Raw genomic sequence first — 20,554 nt, forward strand, 5'->3', positions numbered from 1 at the left:
GTGCTGTAATCTCAGTTGCAATGCAGCACCTGCCTTCTCCCACCCTCTATTTCCAAACTCTGATAGAAACTGATAGAGAGAGCCCTCTAAACCTGTCCTCTGTATGCTGAGGATCTGGCAAGGTGCTGAGTCACGGAGGCTGCGCTGAGCCCAGGACTACACGCTGAGCAGGTGGTGACTGCTGCCAAGGCACACACACGAGCACGTCTCAGAAATACCGAGTGTGGGGTCGGTATTTCAATAACAGCCCCGTCACCCCCGTGAGCTTTTAGAGAAATGTATCCCCGGTACCTGGGCATTTAGCACTCGTGCCACACAAAATAGTTTGGAATTGGCTGAGGTTGTCATAGCCCACTAAGCCTCCGTGTCCAATAAATCAAGGAGAAATGTGACTTCAGGGAGAGATCGTCTACCCACCACAGTGCTCCCAGCCCTGGGAAAAGGGATCAGAGAATACACAAAGGTGCTTGTTTGGGAGCTGGGAAGGTTTTGATTAAATTCTAGACAAAAACATTATAAATCCTGCTCCCTTTTTCATATACTCACAGAAATTGAGCCTGAACATTAAACAAGAGGCTTTAAATTCTCAGAAATGACTAGCAGCTTCAAGCATGTACCCAGAACTCAGCACACTGGGGTCAGGATCCTCTGGTGATTCTTGCATTGCTGCAGTTACAACCCTGCTTTGCAGTACATGGGAAGGTCCCCAGCACATTTTGGAGCACCGATATGTGCACTCCATCAACCGAGTCCCTCTGAATCCTTTTCTACAACAACAAATATAAATGCTCCTGCTGTTAAAAACAAGGTGAAAAGGAGGAGCTGTGTGAAGTTAATCAGAGAGTTGAAATGAGATACTGGAGAAAGGGGCCATGGGTGACTTGAGGTTTGCAGTTAGCTGAGCGATGTGAAATCTCTTGTGTCTGGCTGAGCTCTGAAAGGAAATGCTTTATTAAATCTTCTTTGTGTGAGATTTCAAGCTGCCTCTGGACTGGAAAATAGGACCATTCCAGTATATGGCATCTAATCAGAACTGAAGTCTTTAGTGCAGGTTTTTCTGCAGAGCAAACTCTGATCAGCACAGATGCATAACTCAGATGGCTCAGGATTCAGAAAGCTGAATTAGACACCGCACACCTGTGCTCTGCCGTGCCTCTCTTCTACACAGTACCCCCAAAATGCTTCACAGAATGAATCGTGCTGACAGCAACAAGCCAAGTATTGGGAAAGATGGTGCAACTGGGTGTAAATTCACCCCACTGAGCCCAGACTGGCCAGAGGGCTGAGGTCCATTATGTCAAATTGCATTCCCACTGCAACGTAGGAGTTGCCCTCATTGAAAAGATTCACTGAATCTCCTTTACGCTGCCTGTCTTGGAAACCTCTAACATCACTGCTTTGTGCCAAGACCTGGCCACATTTGGGGAAGTCTCAGCCTGTTCCCATCTCTGTCCAGCACTCACCGAGCTTTGCTGTTAGCAGGCTGCTCACAGCTCTTCCTTGTCAAAACAGGGCTGCGCCACCCCCAAACACTTGCGGAAAGCAACTACTAAAAAGAAATGGCGAGAGCCAGACATGACAGTGAAAGATGAAGAGAAGGGTTAGGCTCCCACAGCACTCCCCTGGGTCGCACAAGCTCCCATTTGCACGTCTTCTCTCTCCCTCTGTTTGGCCATGTTGTCAGGAAAGTGAGACCTGATCGGAGACAGGAGTGGCAACATCAACCAGATTTCCTCCTCCTCTTTCTCTCTTATTTCACAGTGCTGCATGTCTGGGGTTGAAGAGACTTAAATCGCAATCTGCCTGCTGGAAATTGCAGGGGTTTCAGCTCCTGATCTGCTTCCTGCAAACCCCATCAGGAAAGTGTCCCAAAGAGCCGAGGTACGCAGAGCATTCCCCCTCCCTTACACCAGCCCAGCTCCTTGCCTACCTTTTATTGCTGACGAGAAGCAGGACAGAACCATTCTGGATATTGGCTTCTTTGAGAGTCTCGTGTTCTTCGAGCTGCCTGGAGTTGTAATAAAATGTCTTCTTCCAGGAGGTGACGCCCTCCCGCACCAAGTGAGCCCGCAGGTCCATCACCGTGTCTCTGGGTCTGACGGTCAGTGGCATCATCAGGTCCTCATCGGCCAGGTGCACCTTGATGTGGTACCTCTTCCAGCGAGAAAGACTCCTTCGCAGCGTGTCCATCCTCTCCAGCTCACCGGGGACAGTGTGGCAGCGAGGAGCATCCAGCTGGGAGGTAGGTAAGGTAGGGATGTGGCTCTGAAGAGGCTGTCTGCCGTGAACAACTTAAAATGTCCTGCCAAACCTGTTCCTCCCAGTTGCTGAGCTGCATGCTTCACATTCCAGGGAAGAGCTCACCTGGCTCCAAGAGCCTGCTGGCTGGGAAACGTCTCCATGAATCATTTCCACACACCCCTAAATCCCTTAATAATTACTGTGTCCTCACAAAGTGCTCTTCATTCCAATGGCTTTCACAGGACTTTAAAGATGGTTCTCCGCAGCCATTTGAAATGTGGGTGCCTTTGAAAAATGAATGGGTTTAGCAACCTCATGTCTCCTGCTCTAAAAAGCTGCCAGCTGTGGGATAGCTCAGTTCAAAAAGGAGACGTTGAGAAACCTCACAGCTATTTAACATGACCATTTTAATGAAGAACAGAAAAATATTCTGCATAGTGAAAACTTCCTCATGGGGGAGAGCCAGAACATCCTGAAGGAGACTCAGCCTGTGTGAACACCCCTCATTAGTGCACTGCAGTTTCACATTAGGGGATCTGTACAGTTACTGCGGGAGAACGGGCTGGGACCCTCCAAAAGGGGTAGCATTCATTCATTGCTCCTCATACCATCACATATCTAATACTGACTCACACACTCCTCAGTGGTTTATCATCTTGATTTCCTCCTCCTTGGAGATCCGTGCCTAATTGAAGTATTGGTCGTATCCTGCTCTAACACGTGAGCAGAGATAGCATCACAGGGCTGCAGGCACACGCGAAAAGGTGACAAGAGAGGCCTCAGAATACCAAGAGGAGCAAGCGATGCTCTGGTAAATACAATGACACCTCCAAAAGGAAGGAAGCAATGCCAGCTGTGGGAGCTGGCTGTAATTGAACGATCCTGCAAGGCAGAATCTGACAGTCACAAGATGGTACTTCAGAGCAAACATCATCAAGATAAGGAAGTCATTTTATTTTTTTTTTCTCAAAAAGATCAAGTCACCCTCTTATCTTGCAGGTAGTTTCCTGCAGCCCATATTACAGGAATTAATTCCCTTGTCCATTCTTCTCAACACACACCAGTATTTTTTGACCAAAGTACTGCAATATAGTTGCCCTCAGAGTGTGCTCTTCACTAAAAAGGGGCTGCTCTTGCCTATTAGATAATGAAACAAATTGACAGATTTTCAGATATGGCAGCAGTCAGTTCCCATTGAGAACAAGATATGTGTCCCCTTTCCCACTGAGAAACAATGAGGTCTCTACCCTGTCTTCTCACTTCTCTTATTTTTTCCATCCCCAATGCATTAGGTCTCTGTCAGGAACAACAGCTACACTACAGGCCATGGAGATTTCTCTGTGCACTTGATAGGAACTGAAACTTCTGCTAGCAAGTTTTTCTTTCTGGATTTGTTCACTGTAGAGGTATGATTGTTTTGGTGGGGACTGGGATTCCTGGGTCCTCACTCTGCCACTGAGTTACTGCAGAGGTTTGAGATGAGTCACGTCACGCCTTCATGTTTGTGTTTGCTCATCTTATGATTGCTGCATGGTGTAACACGTGTCCTTTAAGCACCGCATGTGAAATAGGAACAGCTTTTAGCACAGCCATGGCCCCTGTCATGGAAGCATTTATAAATAGGATAGATCTGCAGATATGTCAATATTTTTCTCGAACACATGACACCACCACCATAGTGAAGGAGAAACGGAGGCACAGAGCAGTGCAAAGCTGTTTAAAGGAAAAAAAAAAAAAAAAAGTAAAAGGCTTTTGTCCCCACATCTAAGAATCTCATAGGTTGCATTTTCAGAGACCAACAGAACCATACAAGTTTGGGGCATGGTGCATCCTTCCCCATTGGGGTGTCATTCACTTGAGGAGCCAAAATTAACCTCTGGTGTAAATCCAGAGTCTCAGGGGTAAAGCCAGGGTCTGATCCAATTCCCACTGCCATCCAAGGGCAGACTCTCATTGACGGCAGTCAGAACTGGATCGTGCTCCAGACACACTGAGGTCTGATGGCTCCGGCCAACAGAATTTGCCCGGTGAGTGCCAAGGGAAGCATAAGGCATTCTCATTTCAGCAGAGCCCGTCTGGTGTCAGTGAGTCCATCAGCTCCATCCTTCTAGCGTACGTGACAGCCTGACAGCTGCCAAATACCTCCCTCAGACACCTTTCAGACGGCTCCTGTTTATTTTTAGGACAGCTCTTTCCAGTCAGGGCTCAGATGTGTGTATCATTACATAGAAAAGGGGGATGGTGGCAGAAAGAAAATACACAGCTATTATTTCTATTATTTTTCTTTCTTTACCAGTGGTGTGGCTGCAGATTTTCTCATGTACCCCTGTGCCCCATCTGCTCATGTTGGGACCATTCATTTTAAGAAAAGGGGTGATATTTTAGCCTATGAAAGCCAGCAGAAGGAGAAGCATAGCAGTGAAGTCAGCTTATGAAATATTGAAGCAGTGAAACCCTCACTGGAACACGTGAATGGCTAATGCCAGTTCCAATTAATTTTGAATTTTTCATTAAACCATTATTAAAAGCAAGAGGACAGCAGAAATAAGGGAAATTGACTTGGGCAGTATATTAAGTACCTTAGTTTTGCTGGAGGATGTTTTATTATCTGTCCAAAGCAATTATTTCACAAGCTCCTGATAGTTTGTGGGCTAAACAGAGGTATAGGTTGAAGTTCTAGGTGGTCTTTTCTTAAAGTTATTTTTATCGTCATCCTCTGCCCTGTGCCTCACAGCCTAATTGGACAATGTCTCTGGGATGCCATATCTGGAGGACAAGACATGGAGTCAGAGTTCTGAGAATCTGTGATAATGTGTCACTCTGGCGTTATTTACAAATCAAATAAAAACTTATTGACTTAAGCTTTTCCCCATATTGAGGGCAAACAGAGAATGTGCAAACATTCAGAGAAACATTCATTAGGAAAGCCTGAAAAGCAATTTAAAACCTAGGTGGGCTATGATTTTTTTAAGAACTAAAGCAATAGCATTTAATAAAACATAGTCTCCTCCTCTCCTGCTCTCAAAGCTTCCCTACTCCATTGACTAGAGCAAAAAGAGAAACACCTGCTTAAATTAGGTGCTTCATTAAAATGTCTCTTGTTAGTTGAGATAATCCTAGGCCTTATAATGTCTTTTTATAATGCCGGAATAGAGACAGATATTTCTTAGCCTTTTTTTTTGGCAACGGCTGTGTTTTGCTGCCTGCTGTGCTGCTGTCCTTGCAGAGGAGGACAGAAAAGTGGGATGTTGCTCTATCAGGAAATAAAGGTTTCTTCATTTCCTGGTAGCAATCATATGGAAAGTGCGACATCTGGGGAAAATAAGACCTCGATTCCCCTGGAGGACTCTTTGGGGAAACTCCTCTGTCAATGCTGGCCTTTCAGGCAAGTAAGATACTGTGCTGGTTCCTGAAGCTGTCTGATCCCAGGACTCACAGTCACTAAAGCTTAAAACGAAGCATTAGCTGGCAGGCTCATTCTCTACCCCATGGTCATTCTGCTCCATTACTGAATGGCGCAGAAGGAGGCTGCGGTGTTGTGACCTCTGAGACCCACCCTGGCTGCTGGGGAGCATGGGGCTGGGAAAGGTTCACTCGCTGCAAATGAATGGCTGTGCAGGGCAAATCAAAAGGTTCGACAGTAATAGCTTACGGTTAGAAATCTCCAGTCCAAAATGCAGCCTGCCACCTAATCCACTCAGTGCCCCAGATATCTTAGGTAATGGGGCAGCTTAAGGTGCTAATATTTATATTTCTGAAAGCCCAGAGGCCCCAACTAGAGCTGTACCACCATGTGCCAAGTGCTTTACAGATAAGAAAGATGAGTAAGGCCTTTTCTATCACCCAGTGCTTCCCTCCTCCTGAGATGTGCTTGATTATAAAATGACTGGGCTCACTTTAGATGTCAAGTTACATCTACAGGAAATGAACAAAGAGCTAATAAATGATTAATAAATGCTTTGAAAAATGGGTAATTAAATGAAACAGCTTTTTAGAGTTCAACGGAAAAGCACAAAACATGTAAGCCCAAGCGATAACACTTCTCCTGATATAACTTATCTACAGCATACTGCTCACATCTGGAAGAGTGCTTAGAAATACTATTAACTTCTTGTGCACCACGAATAAAGGGAGCCTTTGTGAAGGAGGAACAATTCTTCTCCTGGGGATAAGGGCAAATTCCTCATTGTTTAGACCATTTAAAAGCCGTAAAATCTGGAAGGTACTTATGGTAACATATATTGGGAGGTGTGTGTGATGAGGGAAAGAGGCAATCTTTGCACTGACCCTATCCTGTCATCTGCCTGTCAAGCTATAGGGTCCTGTTCTCCCAGGCCAGATGTCCTTTCTGTTACACTAGATCCCTATCCTACATCTCCTTGCCTGGCACAGGGGAAAATGTCTTGTCATCCTGCCCTGCTCCATACAACAGTCAGGAGTTCTGATCCCATGTTTGGCACAGGATTGAGCTTAAAACAGGCTTCAGAAAAGGCTGTGTATTTTCAGCTTTGAAGGAGCAAACTTGTCTGGTTTTGGAACCACAAGTTTCTAAGTGAAAGCTAGTTGTGAGATGGTGACATTTTCTGGTGGAAAGGGAAACATGAAGGAACAAAAAAACAGTAACGCACATGTTAAATGAACCAGTCAAGTGCAGACAATGGAAAAGATGAAAAATGGATATAGGGGAAAGCATTTTGCAGTGGTAGGTTTTTCTTGCTGCAATTCTTTATAACTTCCCAGATAGGAGATTCATGACCCTAGGAAGCAGTCTGTATCCTCCAGGGTTTGGCCTGCAGCAGCCCATGACTCACTCACCTGCCAGGTTTGGCAGTAAGCTGAGAAGCAAGCAAGATAGCAAAACATCTTGTGGAAGCAGCAAAACAAGAGACAAATGAATTAACTGCTGGATGAGTGAAAAAAAAAAAAAAAAAAAAAAAAAAAAAAGTGTATATATATATATATATAAACCTCTGTGCACAAAGTGGGGGGGACTAGATAGAGCGAGCGAGTGCTCATGCCACTGGGAACTCCAGAGGAGCCTGCCTCCAAGGCAGCCAGCTCCATTTATTTGCAGGCAAAACAAATTCAGGATGCCTCAGTCTTAAAAGGTGAGGTAGGCGGAAATAAAAGATTTGAGGCTCTACCAGCCATTCCACCAGCAGCAAGATGGTTTTCCAGGAGCTCAAGGAAGGAAGAGGATTTGTGGATCTACATTGCCATCTAATGGCGAGGAGGAGCTGAAAGCTTTCAGTACAGCCCAGAAATGGGCTACACTAGCAAAATAACTGAGGAAGGAATGGTCCATAGCGATGACTGTCCTTTGGTCTAAAAGGAAATCTTTCCCTGTGACAGAATGGCAGTCCCCGGTGAAGGCAATGCAGCTAACCCAGATAAAGGACGTGTAGCCAAAGTCTTGGGATAGAGGCTGCTGATTTCTGCTCCTCTGGCATCGTCTCCACTCCATTCTGTATTAGCCAGGAACATGCACATAGGATGGGATTTGCTTTCCCTTTTCTTTGTACCAGATACTGGCATAGATATAGGCTTCCCAAGCAGGTGCGTATTTCAGGTGCTGAGTGAATCCTGACATCCCATTCAAAACAGTTAACTCAGCATCTCAGGTGTTGAAGACCCTGTAGAAAAATACAGATAACCAGGATTAGATATGAAAAGAGGTCAATTCCCTTTGGATCTAGGCACAGGAAGAGTAGATCTGGCCTTTTGTTCACACCTAGCCCGGCACATTGTCTGCATCAGTGGTGAGTCATGGATATGTAATGAGACAGTAGCTGAAAGAGGATATTACTACCCTGCCATACCCTTTACACTGGGTGTTAGCCCTGCAGGGAAGACATACAAACAAAATTCAGTGAGATGTGGGGTTTTATGGATTTCGTCATTTCTAACCAAACATTTAAAAGGAAATGCCAGGAAGAGACAAACTTAGTGTTCATTCTGGTGCCACCTTTGCTACAGCATGCTGCTGAGGATGCACTGTATTACATAGTTTCTAGAACAGAAACTTTACAAGAGAGAGTTGAGTGTTAGGAGATACCTACATTAAGAATCCAAAGGAAACTTGGTAAAGGATTATCAGAAGTTTCTTCTACTTTAACACCTTTGTAGCCTTGATACATGCAGCTTTGCATATAAGGAGCTCATTCAATGTGAAAGAGAGGAAGGTGATACTTTATGACCATGAGTTTCAAATGAGCAGAAGCCATGGAATAGATTAGGGGTGTAAAGTATTCGCTCTTTCCAGATAGTGAAATGGGCCATGGTGTCAGTACCTCAGTATCAATTAATTTCTAAGGAAAAAAAAAAAAAAAGGAAGAAGAAAAGAAAAAGTGGAGTAGGGATTGAGAATATGGAAAAAAATGGAGAACTGCCAGACCTCAGTCCACAGGACCAAAAGGACCCCCCTCCCCAGTCTGTTAAAACGCCTGCTGTGACATGCTTCCTATGCAGCGTGCTGCCAAAGAAATGAGCACACTCCCAAACAATCCGACTTCATTTCCTTCTGGTATCGTCTCATATTTACACACAATCTTGCCAAGCCTTGCTGGGCCCAAACAATCATACTGAAAGAAGAGGAATAAACAAAGGAATTCCTACAACCTATAAAATGCTCTCCTGCCTGCCCAAGAAAAAGGAAATGGTTTGGAGGGAGGTCTCTTTTTTCTTTCTTGGTTGCTCACTGTTTTCCAACCTAATGAAAGCCAGAGGCTGTGGGAGTGACGGGATTAACATTACTGAGGGACCAGAGTGGATTTTTCAGGTATTTCTCTCCAGTTTGTGAAGCAGGGAGGGGAAGAAGGGAATGTACCTGGTTAAAGGGCTACACAAGATGACATGTTCCTTGACGTTCCTTTCTAAAAGTGGCTCTGAGTCATGCTACAGAGTTGATATGTAAAATGTTTCTCCTGCAGTAGAAATACAATGGTAAAAGAGCCTTTTGAGTGCTCAGTTCTCCAGCCCCAATTCTAAGCCTGCCTAAGCCTGCAGCAGGAGAGGGGCTGGTGAGCTGGCTGGAAAGCCTCCTCTGCCCCCCTCAGTAATCAGAAATTATGGAGAGGCTGCGAGAGCTGTCATAGAAACAGCTCGAAGCATGCCGAGGGCTACATACAGCTGTAGTCCCAGGGAAAGGCATGCATAGTCTTGCAGCTACCTCCATTGTACGGGTTCCCGTAAATGCTGGGTCAGACGGGGTGAATGCCATACTTGCCCCACACACACCCCCACCCCCCATTTTCTCCCACACTTAATGTGTTTCCAAAGCTGTACCCCAAAACCTGCTTCTTTTATTAGTTTTTAAGATCATTCCTGAAGGTTTAGCAGCACTGCTACTTCAGAGCCTCACCCTGTCTCCTTAAATCGGTTCCATGCTCTGAACTAGCAGCTCTTTGTTTTGGCTGCTTTGTCTTTCACTGTTCAAATCATGGAAATCAAAGTACACCCATGGGGTCACCTTGCCACAATGGTACCTGTGGGACAGAGGAAGGGAACAAGCATTCTGTTTTCTGTGAGGAAAAAATACATTTAATTATGTCAGGGGTACTGAGGAGTCATCCGCAGTGTGGGCAGGCAGCAGACACCACACCGGGGAGACGCAGGGCTGGTGCCCAAGCACGCTGCTTTGTGTTTCCAAGCAGACACGACTTAAATCCGTTAAAATTTCAGATAACATTTTTGTAAAGGTTAAAACCCTGTAGGCAGGATTATTTAATTGCTCCTGATGAGGGATAGAGGCACGGGCGGCGCGGAAGGCGAGGGCAGGAAGGCGGGCGCACAGCCCTCTGGGAGCTGTAGTCCTCGGGGCTCCGCCATCTTGGCGCCGCCAGAACACCGCCCCTGGGACGCTCCCTGGCCGCCATCTTGGGCCGGGGGCGAAGCCTCCGTGTGGGGAAGGGGCAGGGGACGCCGGGAGGGGGGTTTGGGTTGGTGGCTGTGCTTTTATTTGGAATTGGGAGAGCTGTAAATCCTTCACAAAAGGCAAGCTGAGCAGCCTTGTGAGTGCTCTGACTGGCCTGGTGGTGCTTGAGTATGGTTTGTGACCTTACTCATGGGTGTTGTGGTCGCTTCATGTCCATTTTACCACCAGAGCAAGCTTAAATTGATAAAGGTGGCTTATTTTTGTCCTTTTTTTTTCTTTCTTCCATCACTGAGGTCTCTCTTTAAGGTCTGGATAGCACTGAGGTGCTTTTACAGCCCATCTCAGATGGGAGGGGGGCTGCCAGGCTATGGGTTGGGGACTTGTGGTGCCCCCATGTCTGGGGATGTGAGCGCTTCTGAGGGAAGCCCTGTGAGGGTTTGTGTGGGTAAGGCAGCTTGGGCATGAAGTTAAGTTAGAGCATATGAAAGGATGTGAAAGGGTAGCTGGGCTATGGGGATCTGTTTAATAGGATTGGAGTAGGAAATAGGGCTCATCGCAGGGCCATTGGATGCTCTTCTTGGGTTGCCTGAGGAGCTGCTCCTGATGTTCTTCCCAGGGCCTGCTATTGCCTTGCTTGACAAGACAGGGGGTGGCTGCTGCATATAGGAGAATAAATTATTTACAGTGCTTATCAAGCTGCAGTGTCAGACGTAATGTTCAGTCCTAAAGTATTTAGCGAGTGAAATTTCAAAGACAGGTGCTCAAACTCACTGAGCTCCTTCAAGCTTGAACTTGGAATCCAAATCTGAACTCAGTTATGTATTATACAATTATAGATCACAGCTGGTTCCTTAAAACAAGTGGATATTTTCATAGCACAAAATAAATAAAAAATTGCTCTCAGCACATGTTCTACATGTTTTTATAGTGTAAGTCTAGCTATCTGTTTTGTTGTTTTTAATTTTTAGTGTCATTTTATTTTTGTAGGAATTAAAAAAGACACTTTGTACTTATAATAATGGCATAATAGTAATGAAGTCAGGCCATTCCCATTAGATCTATGGGGCTGTTTAATTGCTCTGCAAACACTAAGGGGTGCTAATAAGCTTGCTTTCAAGCATGTGTTCATATGTCAACACTTCTGCTTTGTCAGAAGCTTAAAAATGGAAACAGTTTTCTCTTTAAGAAAACAGGACCCAAATAAGGAGATGATGGAGTGGTGAAGATTCCTCTAGTGAGTCTGTTCCAGCTCATTCCTTAGAAAGGCTGCATATGAAAGATCAGAGAAGAGGCCAGTAGATCTGGGTTTCATCCAGGGGTCTCCAGGTTTAAAGCTCTCTACAGCTACTTGAGCTCAGTTTCCCTCTGACTTGGCTGGGCACAACTCCTTTCTCTGCCCAACTCATAAAAAAAAATCTAAAAGTTTAGTCTTCAGGATTTTTTCAGTTGCGCGACAAACACAACCTGTCCTTTAGCGAAAATGGAAGCTATCAAGAAAAAAATGCAGATGTTGAAGTTAGACAAGGAGAATGCAATAGATAGAGCAGAGCAGGCTGAAACGGATAAGAAGGCAGCTGAGGACAAATGCAAACAGGCAAGTAGAAATAAAATCACAGATTGTGCATGTGCTGTGGAAGTAAGTGTAATTAAATATTGTGTTGCAACTCTGATTCAGAGAAAAATATAACTTGAACTTGGGTTTTTTGTTAATCTTTTGCCTTTTTAAGATGTTACGCTCGTACAGCTGGTGCTAGGTATTAACTTTTCAGCTATATTTGCAAATTTTTAAAGACTGTCTTGTTTAAGTTTTTTAAATCATACATAATTGCTTTAATTTTCTTGTGCTTATGATTCCGTGGAAAGACTTCACAGACTTAAAATCAAAACTGTATAGCTTGAACACCTGTAGGACTTGTGTTAATACCTCCTGAAGTCAGCTGTGTCTAAAACTTAATTGAGCCTCTCCTTGAAGTGAATCAAGAAAGTTCACTTGACTAGTCTTTGGTATACAGGTGCCCCTTAGAGGTGCTGGCTGTGACTTGACAGTAGGTATGTTGTTATTGTTTTGTTAGGAATAATCAGCAATATCTTAATTTGAAAGCCCTAATTTTATCTGAATTACACAGATAACATTTGTATATTCTGTTGCTTTTCAGTGTTCTGCATTCTGGGTGTCTACCTCATGTACTTTCAGAATGATCTTGAAATGTATTTTGACTACATTCCAGTTTGTTATAGAACTTCTTATAAAATTCTCATGTCTTTACCACTTATATTCTTTAAATACGTTTGCTTCTGCTACATCTTCCAGATTGCTCTTACGCATTGTTAGTGTTCATTTGGCCAAATGTTGCTTCTGTTCAAGTTCAGTTTGAGAACTTTGGGTGATAATCTTCCGTTCATGTAGCTAAAGCAACAGGAAAGATGCTTCCAAAAGGGTCGGCTGCTGCTGTCTTCCTCCCACCCCCAGCTTATGGAAAACTACTCTTCACTTCTGTTCCCTTACAGTAAGCTTCTGCAAGCTTCATACACCACCACGTCAATGTAGTCGCTGTTTCTTTCATAGCCTCTGAGGTGTTGATCAGATGCAGCTCTGCTGGGCCACACTTCTTCCCTAACAAATGTTTCTGCACTCAGTGGCAGAAGAGCCACAGCAGATTGTTATTCAGAGTACTTAATGGTGATTGAAATGCTCAGCCTTCCTTGGCATTTAGTTAGCAAAAGTTTCCTACTAAGTGACACATTTGTGAGAATTTTTTAAGTATATGAGGATAATTCACAACAAAAAGCTAAAAAAGAGAAAACAAGTCTTTGATCTTATTCCTTGTCTCTGAATTGTACCCAATTTTTTATCTTTTTTTTTTTTTTTTTTTTTTTAATATAGGCACAGTACTCAAGTAGTGATTTTAATGTCATACACAAAGGAAGCATCACTTCCTCCATCCTGCTAGTTGTCCCCCTGTTACAGCATCCAAGTGAGCATATTCAGTTCTCTCACACTATCTGGTTACTCTAAAAGTATAGCAACATAAACACTATTCAGGAATAGCACACTACCAAAAATGCTGTTAAAGCTATCTTTGAAGCTAGAATGAAGAAAATACGTGCCCTAAAACATAAACTATTCTGAGTGAACTATTTTGATAGCCTAAAGTTTTGTGGGGGCGGAGTTAAATTGTTAAATCTGTTTCTGTACAGACTGAACTGTTTTGTATCGCAAATGGAGCAGATGGGCTTGCAGGCACACCCTTATCAGCAGCAAGCCTCCTGATAATGCAAATTCTAAAGGGAGCATGAGACAGTTTGTCACTAAACAGTCTCCCAGCAGGTTATAAATAGTATCATTGTAGTGCACAATATGGATTTATATGGTATGGAGGAGAGAGCCTGAACCTCATGGTGGGATGGGGTGTACCTTGTTGGCCCGCAATTAGCCACAGAACGATTCAGGGTGGAAGGGACCTCCAGAGGTCATCTGGTCCCACCTCCTGCTTACGGCAGGGACTGTAGCAGACCAGAACAATTCCCTCCTGCTCCCAAAGTATCACTTTAAGTGTCTTGAATGACGTGCAAAAAAGAAAATGAAGGAATGATAACTACATTTTTGAAGCTATACAAAAATTAAAGTTTCCTAATAGATCACCAGGTAATGGTGTTAAACACAAGAATCCAACCTTAAAACATTTTTAATTATGCTGTAGAAAGAACTGCTGCAGGATGTTGTGGAGTCCAAACTAGAAATGTGGTGTAAAAGGGACTGTACCAAGTGTTAAAACAGATCCTGCGTGTGCAGTGATGAGGAGTGTTGTTACAAAGACAGCACGTTTTTAATGACCTTTCCCTGGAACCTGCTACCAGTCAGACTCCTTGCAGTAAGAGAATCTGGTCTTTTTGTGACTCTGTTATGATACATTGAAACTAATGGTAAAGAGGGGTTTTAGCCATGTTAAACTGTAGCCGATTATATGCCACAATGTTTTGTTTGTTTGTTTTTTCTCGAAAGGTGGAGGATGAGCTGGTAGCTCTGCAGAAGAAATTGAAAGGAACCGAAGATGAGCTGGACAAGTACTCCGAGGCTCTCAAAGACGCCCAGGAGAAACTAGAGCAGGCTGAGAAGAAGGCCACTGATGTACGTATCTACATCTAACATCTGTCTGTAACTACGCTGTGTTTTGCAGTGTGCAGGTAGTACGTTGATGATACGAATCTCTGAGAGTTGTTGTATTGCAGGACTTCAGTCAGGGGCTGGGATTGCAGTGTTCGGTTGCAGGTATGTAAGTCTCCTGCCTGCTCCAACAGCATGAACGCAGGCTGGCTGCTCAGCACCCAGCGCATGGCACACAGCTGCCCTGGGGCATCGGCTGGGGTCTAGGGGCTTTAGGGTGACCTCACAGCACCGCACCAGCCCGGGGGTGCTGGGGGGGGGGATTTCCAAGCCCCAGGACGCGAAGGGAGCTCCGAGATGGTCCTGGAGCAGCTCAGAAGCGTCCGGGGGAGCAGCACGGAGCTGCTGCAGCTTTGGCTTCGGCTGGGGGCTGCCGGTGAACGGGGTGCGGGGAGGACGGGGGGGGGGGGGGGTCGGGCCCGGAGCCGCGCCCGTCCCGGTTCCTCTGCGCTGACGTCACCAGCCCACCTCCCGCCACGTGACGTCATCGGCCCATTGAAAGGCGCGGGGCCGCGCGCCGCCACGTGCAGCACCTCCGCGCCCTGCCCGCCGCCCGCACCGCGCCCATGGCCGCGCCGAGCTCGCTGGAAGCGGTGAAGAGGAAGATCCAGTGCCTGCAGCAGCAGGCCGATGAGGCGGAGGATCGCGCCCAGGTCCTCCAGCGGGAGCTGGACCTGGAACGGGACCTGCGGGAGAAAGTGAGACCGCCCGGGCTGTGCCTGCTCGCCTCTCTCGGTCGCTCTCTCCCGGGCTGCCTGCTCCTTCCTTCCTGTCTCTGGCTCTCTCTCCGCTGGGGGGTCTCCTGGCTCTCCCCCCCCGCCCCGTTCCTCAGCTGTCCCCTCGCTGCTCCGCTCCGCAGCTCCCCGCGGAAAGCCGCGATGCTGCCGCAGCGCCTCGCCCGCGCCGTCCTCCGGGGGCACCGGGCTCGGCCGGGGCGCCGGCTGCTTGCCGCTCTCGGGGCCCTTCCGTGCGGAAAAGGCAGCGATGGGCAGCGCGGAGCGGTTGGGAGTTGAGTAGGAAATCGGTGCTTAATTAAGGGAAAAGCGCCGCATGACAACGAGCCGAGAGTTCCCGCCTCTCGGCGCCGCACCGCTGGCTCCGGCACAGCTGGGAAATGTCCGAACTGCTGGAAAATAACTTCTCCCTCCTGGTTTTCACAGAGAAATGAGCGCTCTCCGCTAGCGTGCCGCTCTCCCGGGGCTGGACAGCTGGTTTCACTTAGATTTGTGTGTGATCAGCCTTCCCGGCATCTTCCTGCTATTTTATCACATGTCAGCGAGTTAGTTTTACCGTATAAGGACTGCGGGCTGCTTCTGGGAGAGGTGGAGCCAGGCCAACTCCAGCTTCCCAGTGGCCCCATCTCCATAGCTTTGGAATCTTGTTTAATTAAAATGGGACTTAAAAATGTCCTGTCTAGTGGAAGAAGTTGCAGACTGCCACGTAACAGACGCCAGTTTTCTCCATGATCGATGCCTTGTGTGCAAATCTAGTAAGTTAAGTATATAGCACTGGATAGAAAACAAATGAAATGCTGGGTAATTGTGACTGGAGGAATCCTGTGTCAGCTTCCATTTGGATCGGAGGCACAGAAATCCTTTCCAAGAGGGTACAGCTATGAGCAGAAACCACATCCTCCAACTTAGGAGGAGCAGTCAGTAACCAAGTTTCAGAAGCTGCTGCAAAACAAGTATTTTGCAGAGTGTTTCACATAATGTGAAAAACGAGTGCTCTGGCAGGACCTATGGCCCATAAAAGTCCACTTTAAAAAAAGTTGTTAATCCGGTATATGGCAATCATGCACAGATTTGGGAAGACCTATACACTAAGTGATTGAGCAAACCTAGCAATTATTAAAGTGAGTCTTTTTTTCCACAAATAATGAGTGATAAAAGGGGCCATATCCTAATAAGCATGAATTCATGGACACTAATTTGTTCATATTATGTGTATGCAAGCATTTCCCCCAACAACCTCTTTATTTGTTATATAGTCTGTCCTGAAACAAAAGGTAACTACTGCTCAGTTTATTCAATAATACATAAACAGACCTTATTATTAAGAAATGTTTATTGCCTAATTCCTTAAGTACCACAGGAAGCAATGAGAAAGGAAAGGGAGCTTATTTTAAGAACACACTTAATTTTGCCCTATTTACGTTACAAAGAAGATTGACTGTCAAGCTGCGGCCAACTGTATCCCCTGCCACTTAAAGATTATATACCATTGGCAGGCTTAGGAGGCCAAAGCAGCTTTAATTTCAGCAATGTGCTATGATAGGATATTACTGTAATTTGTGATGGAAAATAGAAATCAAATGTGCAGCTTTTGGAACAAGCCTTTATGCAAACCATTTGGTTTTTAACTTTGAATTCTACTGATAGATCCAGCCATGTGAAGTGACCTGAGAAAGCTGCTCCATTTGCAATCAGTGCCTAATCCTTTGTTGTGTGGCAGAAATGACAAGTACCACTGAAAAAAGAAAGGAGAAGCACATACTCCATACCTTGACATTCCTGAGATGCCACAGTTTAAACAAACAAAAAGCAGAGAGAGAGAGAGGTTTTTAGAGCTTTCCTGCTGTAGCAAGTAGAAGCCTTTGCAATTGAAAGGAAACTGATTAGATGTGAACATTGGCATGCACAGAACCTCAATTCTAGGTGGTTATTTCACGTAGGCTGAAGGTGAGGTGGCAGCTCTGAACAGACGTATCCAACTAGTGGAAGAGGAATTGGATCGTGCCCAAGAACGGCTGGCCACAGCCTTGCAGAAACTGGAGGAGGCTGAAAAAGCAGCGGATGAGAGTGAGAGGTGTGTTTCCTTTTCTTTTTCTTTCTATTTTTTTTTTTTTTGGTAGCAAACAAAACCAAATATACACAGCTAAAATATTCCAGCATCTATGTGTGCTAATGCATATTGGAGGTCAGAGACTCAGAACTAGAGGCACGGGGGGGAGGGGGAGGTTCTTAATTGAGTAATTCTGTTAGCCTAAAAGAACATGATAGTATGGTTATAATGGGATGCTTTCTAGTTATAAATATTGAATTCTGCTTCAGGACTTCTGAGATAAAAGTGCTAAAATGCTTCTACATTAAACACACGCTTTGATTTCTGCAGAGGAATGAAGGTTATTGAGAACAGAGCAATGAAAGATGAAGAAAAAATGGAAATCCAGGAAATGCAACTGAAGGAGGCCAAGCATATTGCTGAAGAAGCTGACCGCAAATATGAAGAGGTAAAAAGGCTGCCTAAATAAGGAAGTGATAAATCATATGGGAGAAGTGGGAACAACTTTGTTATTCTTCAGTTTAGTCATTCTTTGTATGCTTTTCACTGTGTGATAGCAACCTTTGAATATTCCCAAAAAGGAATAACGTTAATGGTGATTTTAGCAGCATTTAAGATACTTAATTCTAAGAATACTGTAAAGTAACTTAATTGGGGAAAAAGCCTGTGATGTCTGCATGTTTGTTTTACTCTAGTTTCATTCAGAAGGGAAGCACAAGCATAGTGCTTTCAGAGAAACATGCAAAGGATAGCAGCTTGATACAATTGTTTTCTCTTTCCAGGTTGCTCGTAAATTGGTTATTTTGGAGGGTGAGCTAGAAAGAGCTGAAGAGCGTGCAGAGGTGTCTGAAGTGTGAGTAGCTTTACAAACACAGAACTAGTTTATAATATAGTAAAGGTTAATGCTACATTTAATTTAAAAAAAAAAATCTACTGCTAGCAGAAAAGCACGTAGTATATTTGGAAAAGCTTTTTGCACCTTATACACCCAACTTTCTGCTTTCAGACTTAATAAATATTTTGTATCTTGTATTTTCTTGAAAGTAAAATTAAACCATAACAGGGAGAATAGTAATTTCTCCTTTTTTTTCCCCTTGTAGTAAATGTAGTGACCTTGAAGAGGAGTTAAAGAATGTCACTAACAATCTGAAGTCTTTGGAAGCTCAATCTGAAAAGGTTGGTTCTTTAAGTAACATAAGGGATGGGGTCAATGTCAAAACTTGTAATTAAAATTCATAGAAATAAGGGGGTTAGCTGACTGCCTGTGTAAAGAGACTATTGATAATGCTGAATTGGTTCTCTTACACTTCCAGACTTTTTTGTGCTGTATATGAAAGTAAGCTAGTGACTAGTCTTAAAATGAGTTTGAGATGACTTGACAAAGAGGAAAAAAGTATGCAAAGGGTGTATGCAACTGTTGTAAAAGGAAAAGTGGTTATAAACAGTGGCCGCGTTTCCACAAACATTTGTTGTTGCTGCCACAACTTCCCTTAAAGAGTGTTTGTTTTCGCAGTACTCAGAAAAAGAAGATAAATATGAGGAAGAAATCAAGATTCTCTCCGACAAGCTGAAAGAAGTAAGTTTATCCATCTCCAAACTGTATTTTGGCATTTTTTTGTTTGTTTGTTTTTAACAGCACTCAGTTATCTTATTATTTTTTTTTTTTAAGGCTGAAACTCGTGCTGAATTTGCTGAGAGAACAGTTGCCAAACTGGAAAAGTCTATTGATGATCTGGAAGGTATGAAATCACTCCAGTTCTTGTTTTTCAAATCTTCAATTTCAAGTCAGACAACAAAGTCCTGGGAGTGAGTAATATATTTTATTGGGAAATGACAGAAGTATTCGTCAGGTATATAGGTGAGCCAGCATGATAAAGCTGGTAATCCACCAGACATACCTGTCTGGCCCAGCTGGTACCTATTGGCCAAAGGGAATTTTGCCAAAAGAGGTTCTTTTCCAAAAACTTAGTAACAGTAACCTCATTTTGGCTAACTCATACACGTATATGCTTAAACACCCTTTCAATTAATAATAAAATCATAGTCCTATTTAGCCTGATTACTGAAAAATAAATTTGTGAGATTATTTTTTTATTTAAAAAGGACATGTAGAGACTTGGCAGGTGGGTGTATTTTTGCTTTCATACTGGTACTCAATCACAGTTTTGTTTTCTTCTTTTGTTTTCCTCCATAATTGCTTCGGTCGCTGCCTTCTGCCTGTCTCCGTGTCTTCTGCTATACACCTTTTCCTCTGGACTGTTTTTCTGCATTTCTTGCTGAAACATGCCTTCTGCCCTCGTGACTGATAGACGAGCTGTACGCTCAGAAGCTGAAGTACAAAGCTATCAGTGAGGAGCTTGACCATGCTCTCAATGACATGACCTCTCTGTAATTTGCACTTGTTTGGGGGGCGCTTTGACTTGCTGCATTTCTTAAGCTTTTCTTGCCTGTAATACCTGTCACTTCTGTGCAATTCAATCCTCTCTGTAAGAACCGAGCTCAATAAAAACAAGATACCTCTCTGCCTTTCAGCTTTTGGGTTTCTTTCCTTACAATTTACCTAAAATAGACCAGTAATGACACTAAGTTCAGCTCCTCCACCCCAGGGTGCAGTCAATGCAGTCAGCACAGGTGGGACGGGGAGGGTGGTGTGGCCTAGGATATGTAGGCAACAGGGCCATGCTTGTCCCTGACAACTGCCATAGACCCCAGTCTGTCTCAGCACCCTGACAACCAGGAGAGAACCCAGGCTAACAAAGGCCTGGATTTTGGTATTGCCAAAGACAGGCCCAGCAGTGAAAAGCTTTGAGCTCCCTTCTTGCACTTGCAAGTGCAGAGCTCTGCCTGGTTTAAAGTTGACAGGACAATGAAAACTGTAGGATGTGTCCTACAGGTCAGGTGATAAACCAAAATGCGAGTCTGGCACACAATGCAAGACATGCCCCAAAACCTCACTAAATAAAGTAATTGCAAAAATAAATAAATAAATAAATAAAAATGGGAGGGGGTGCGATTGTTTCTCTTGAATGTCAAGGTAAGTTGTTTTTTTTTTATTTAAAGATTATATATATATATATGTAGTTTTGTATATAAAGAGAAAAAAAAGTTTTTTTTTTTGTTTTTGTTTGTTTTGTTTTAATTTTATTTATTTAAAGAGAAAAGGCATTAATGTGGTGTGCATTTTAAGTCCTGTTTTTTCTCCTTTCTCCCCAGAAAAACTCGCCCAAGCGAAGGAAGAGAACCTGGGCTTGCACCAGACACTGGACCAGACACTAAACGAACTGAACTGTATATGAAGCGGGGAAGCGGAGCTCGGCAGCCCCCTGAGGCATCAACCCTCCCCTCCCGTACCGCGCCGCTCCTCCTTTTTTCCCCTTTCTGTACCCTGAAAGACAAAAAAAAAAAAACAAAACACAACAAACTTTTAAGTTATGACCAGTACTGAACCACGGGGGGCACCGGGAGGGAGCCTCGTGCGTTGGGGGCCGCCC

At 44.4% G+C, this 20,554-nt stretch overlaps 2 protein-coding genes across 6 annotated transcripts; one reads left to right on the forward strand and one right to left on the reverse strand.

Annotated features, from left to right (window-relative positions):
- Positions 1–1,926: 1,926 nt before the first annotated feature.
- TINCR (TINCR ubiquitin domain containing) lies at positions 1,927–2,618 on the reverse strand. The gene is given in 2 exon segments (XM_068661675.1): positions 1,927–2,256; positions 2,258–2,618. Coding segments are annotated over 2 exon segments (411 nt in total). The 5' UTR covers positions 2,339–2,618.
- An 8,765-nt stretch (positions 2,619–11,383) lies between these two features.
- Positions 11,384–20,475, forward strand: TPM4 (tropomyosin 4). Of its 5 annotated transcripts, none has more exons than XM_068661890.1 (9): positions 11,384–11,708; positions 14,118–14,243; positions 16,954–17,087; positions 17,394–17,511; positions 17,846–17,916; positions 18,164–18,239; positions 18,577–18,639; positions 18,733–18,802; positions 19,373–19,594. In XM_068661890.1, exons 1-9 carry the CDS (start codon positions 11,595–11,597, stop codon positions 19,453–19,455), a joined length of 855 nt encoding a protein of 284 aa, XP_068517991.1. In that variant the 5' UTR covers positions 11,384–11,594; the 3' UTR covers positions 19,456–19,594. The 5 variants fall into 5 exon arrangements, with proteins under 5 accessions (XP_068517991.1, XP_068517990.1, XP_068517992.1 ...); XM_068661889.1 differs by lacking the exon at positions 19,373–19,594 and adding an exon at positions 20,277–20,475 and having other exon boundaries at positions 11,385–11,708; XM_068661891.1 differs by lacking the exons at positions 11,384–11,708; positions 19,373–19,594 and adding exons at positions 14,345–14,977; positions 20,277–20,475.
- Positions 20,476–20,554: the final 79 nt, after the last annotated feature.

The sequence above is a fragment of the Anas acuta genome, chromosome 26 (assembly GCF_963932015.1).
Source record: "Anas acuta chromosome 26, bAnaAcu1.1, whole genome shotgun sequence".
Lineage (NCBI taxonomy): Eukaryota > Metazoa > Chordata > Aves > Anseriformes > Anatidae > Anas > Anas acuta.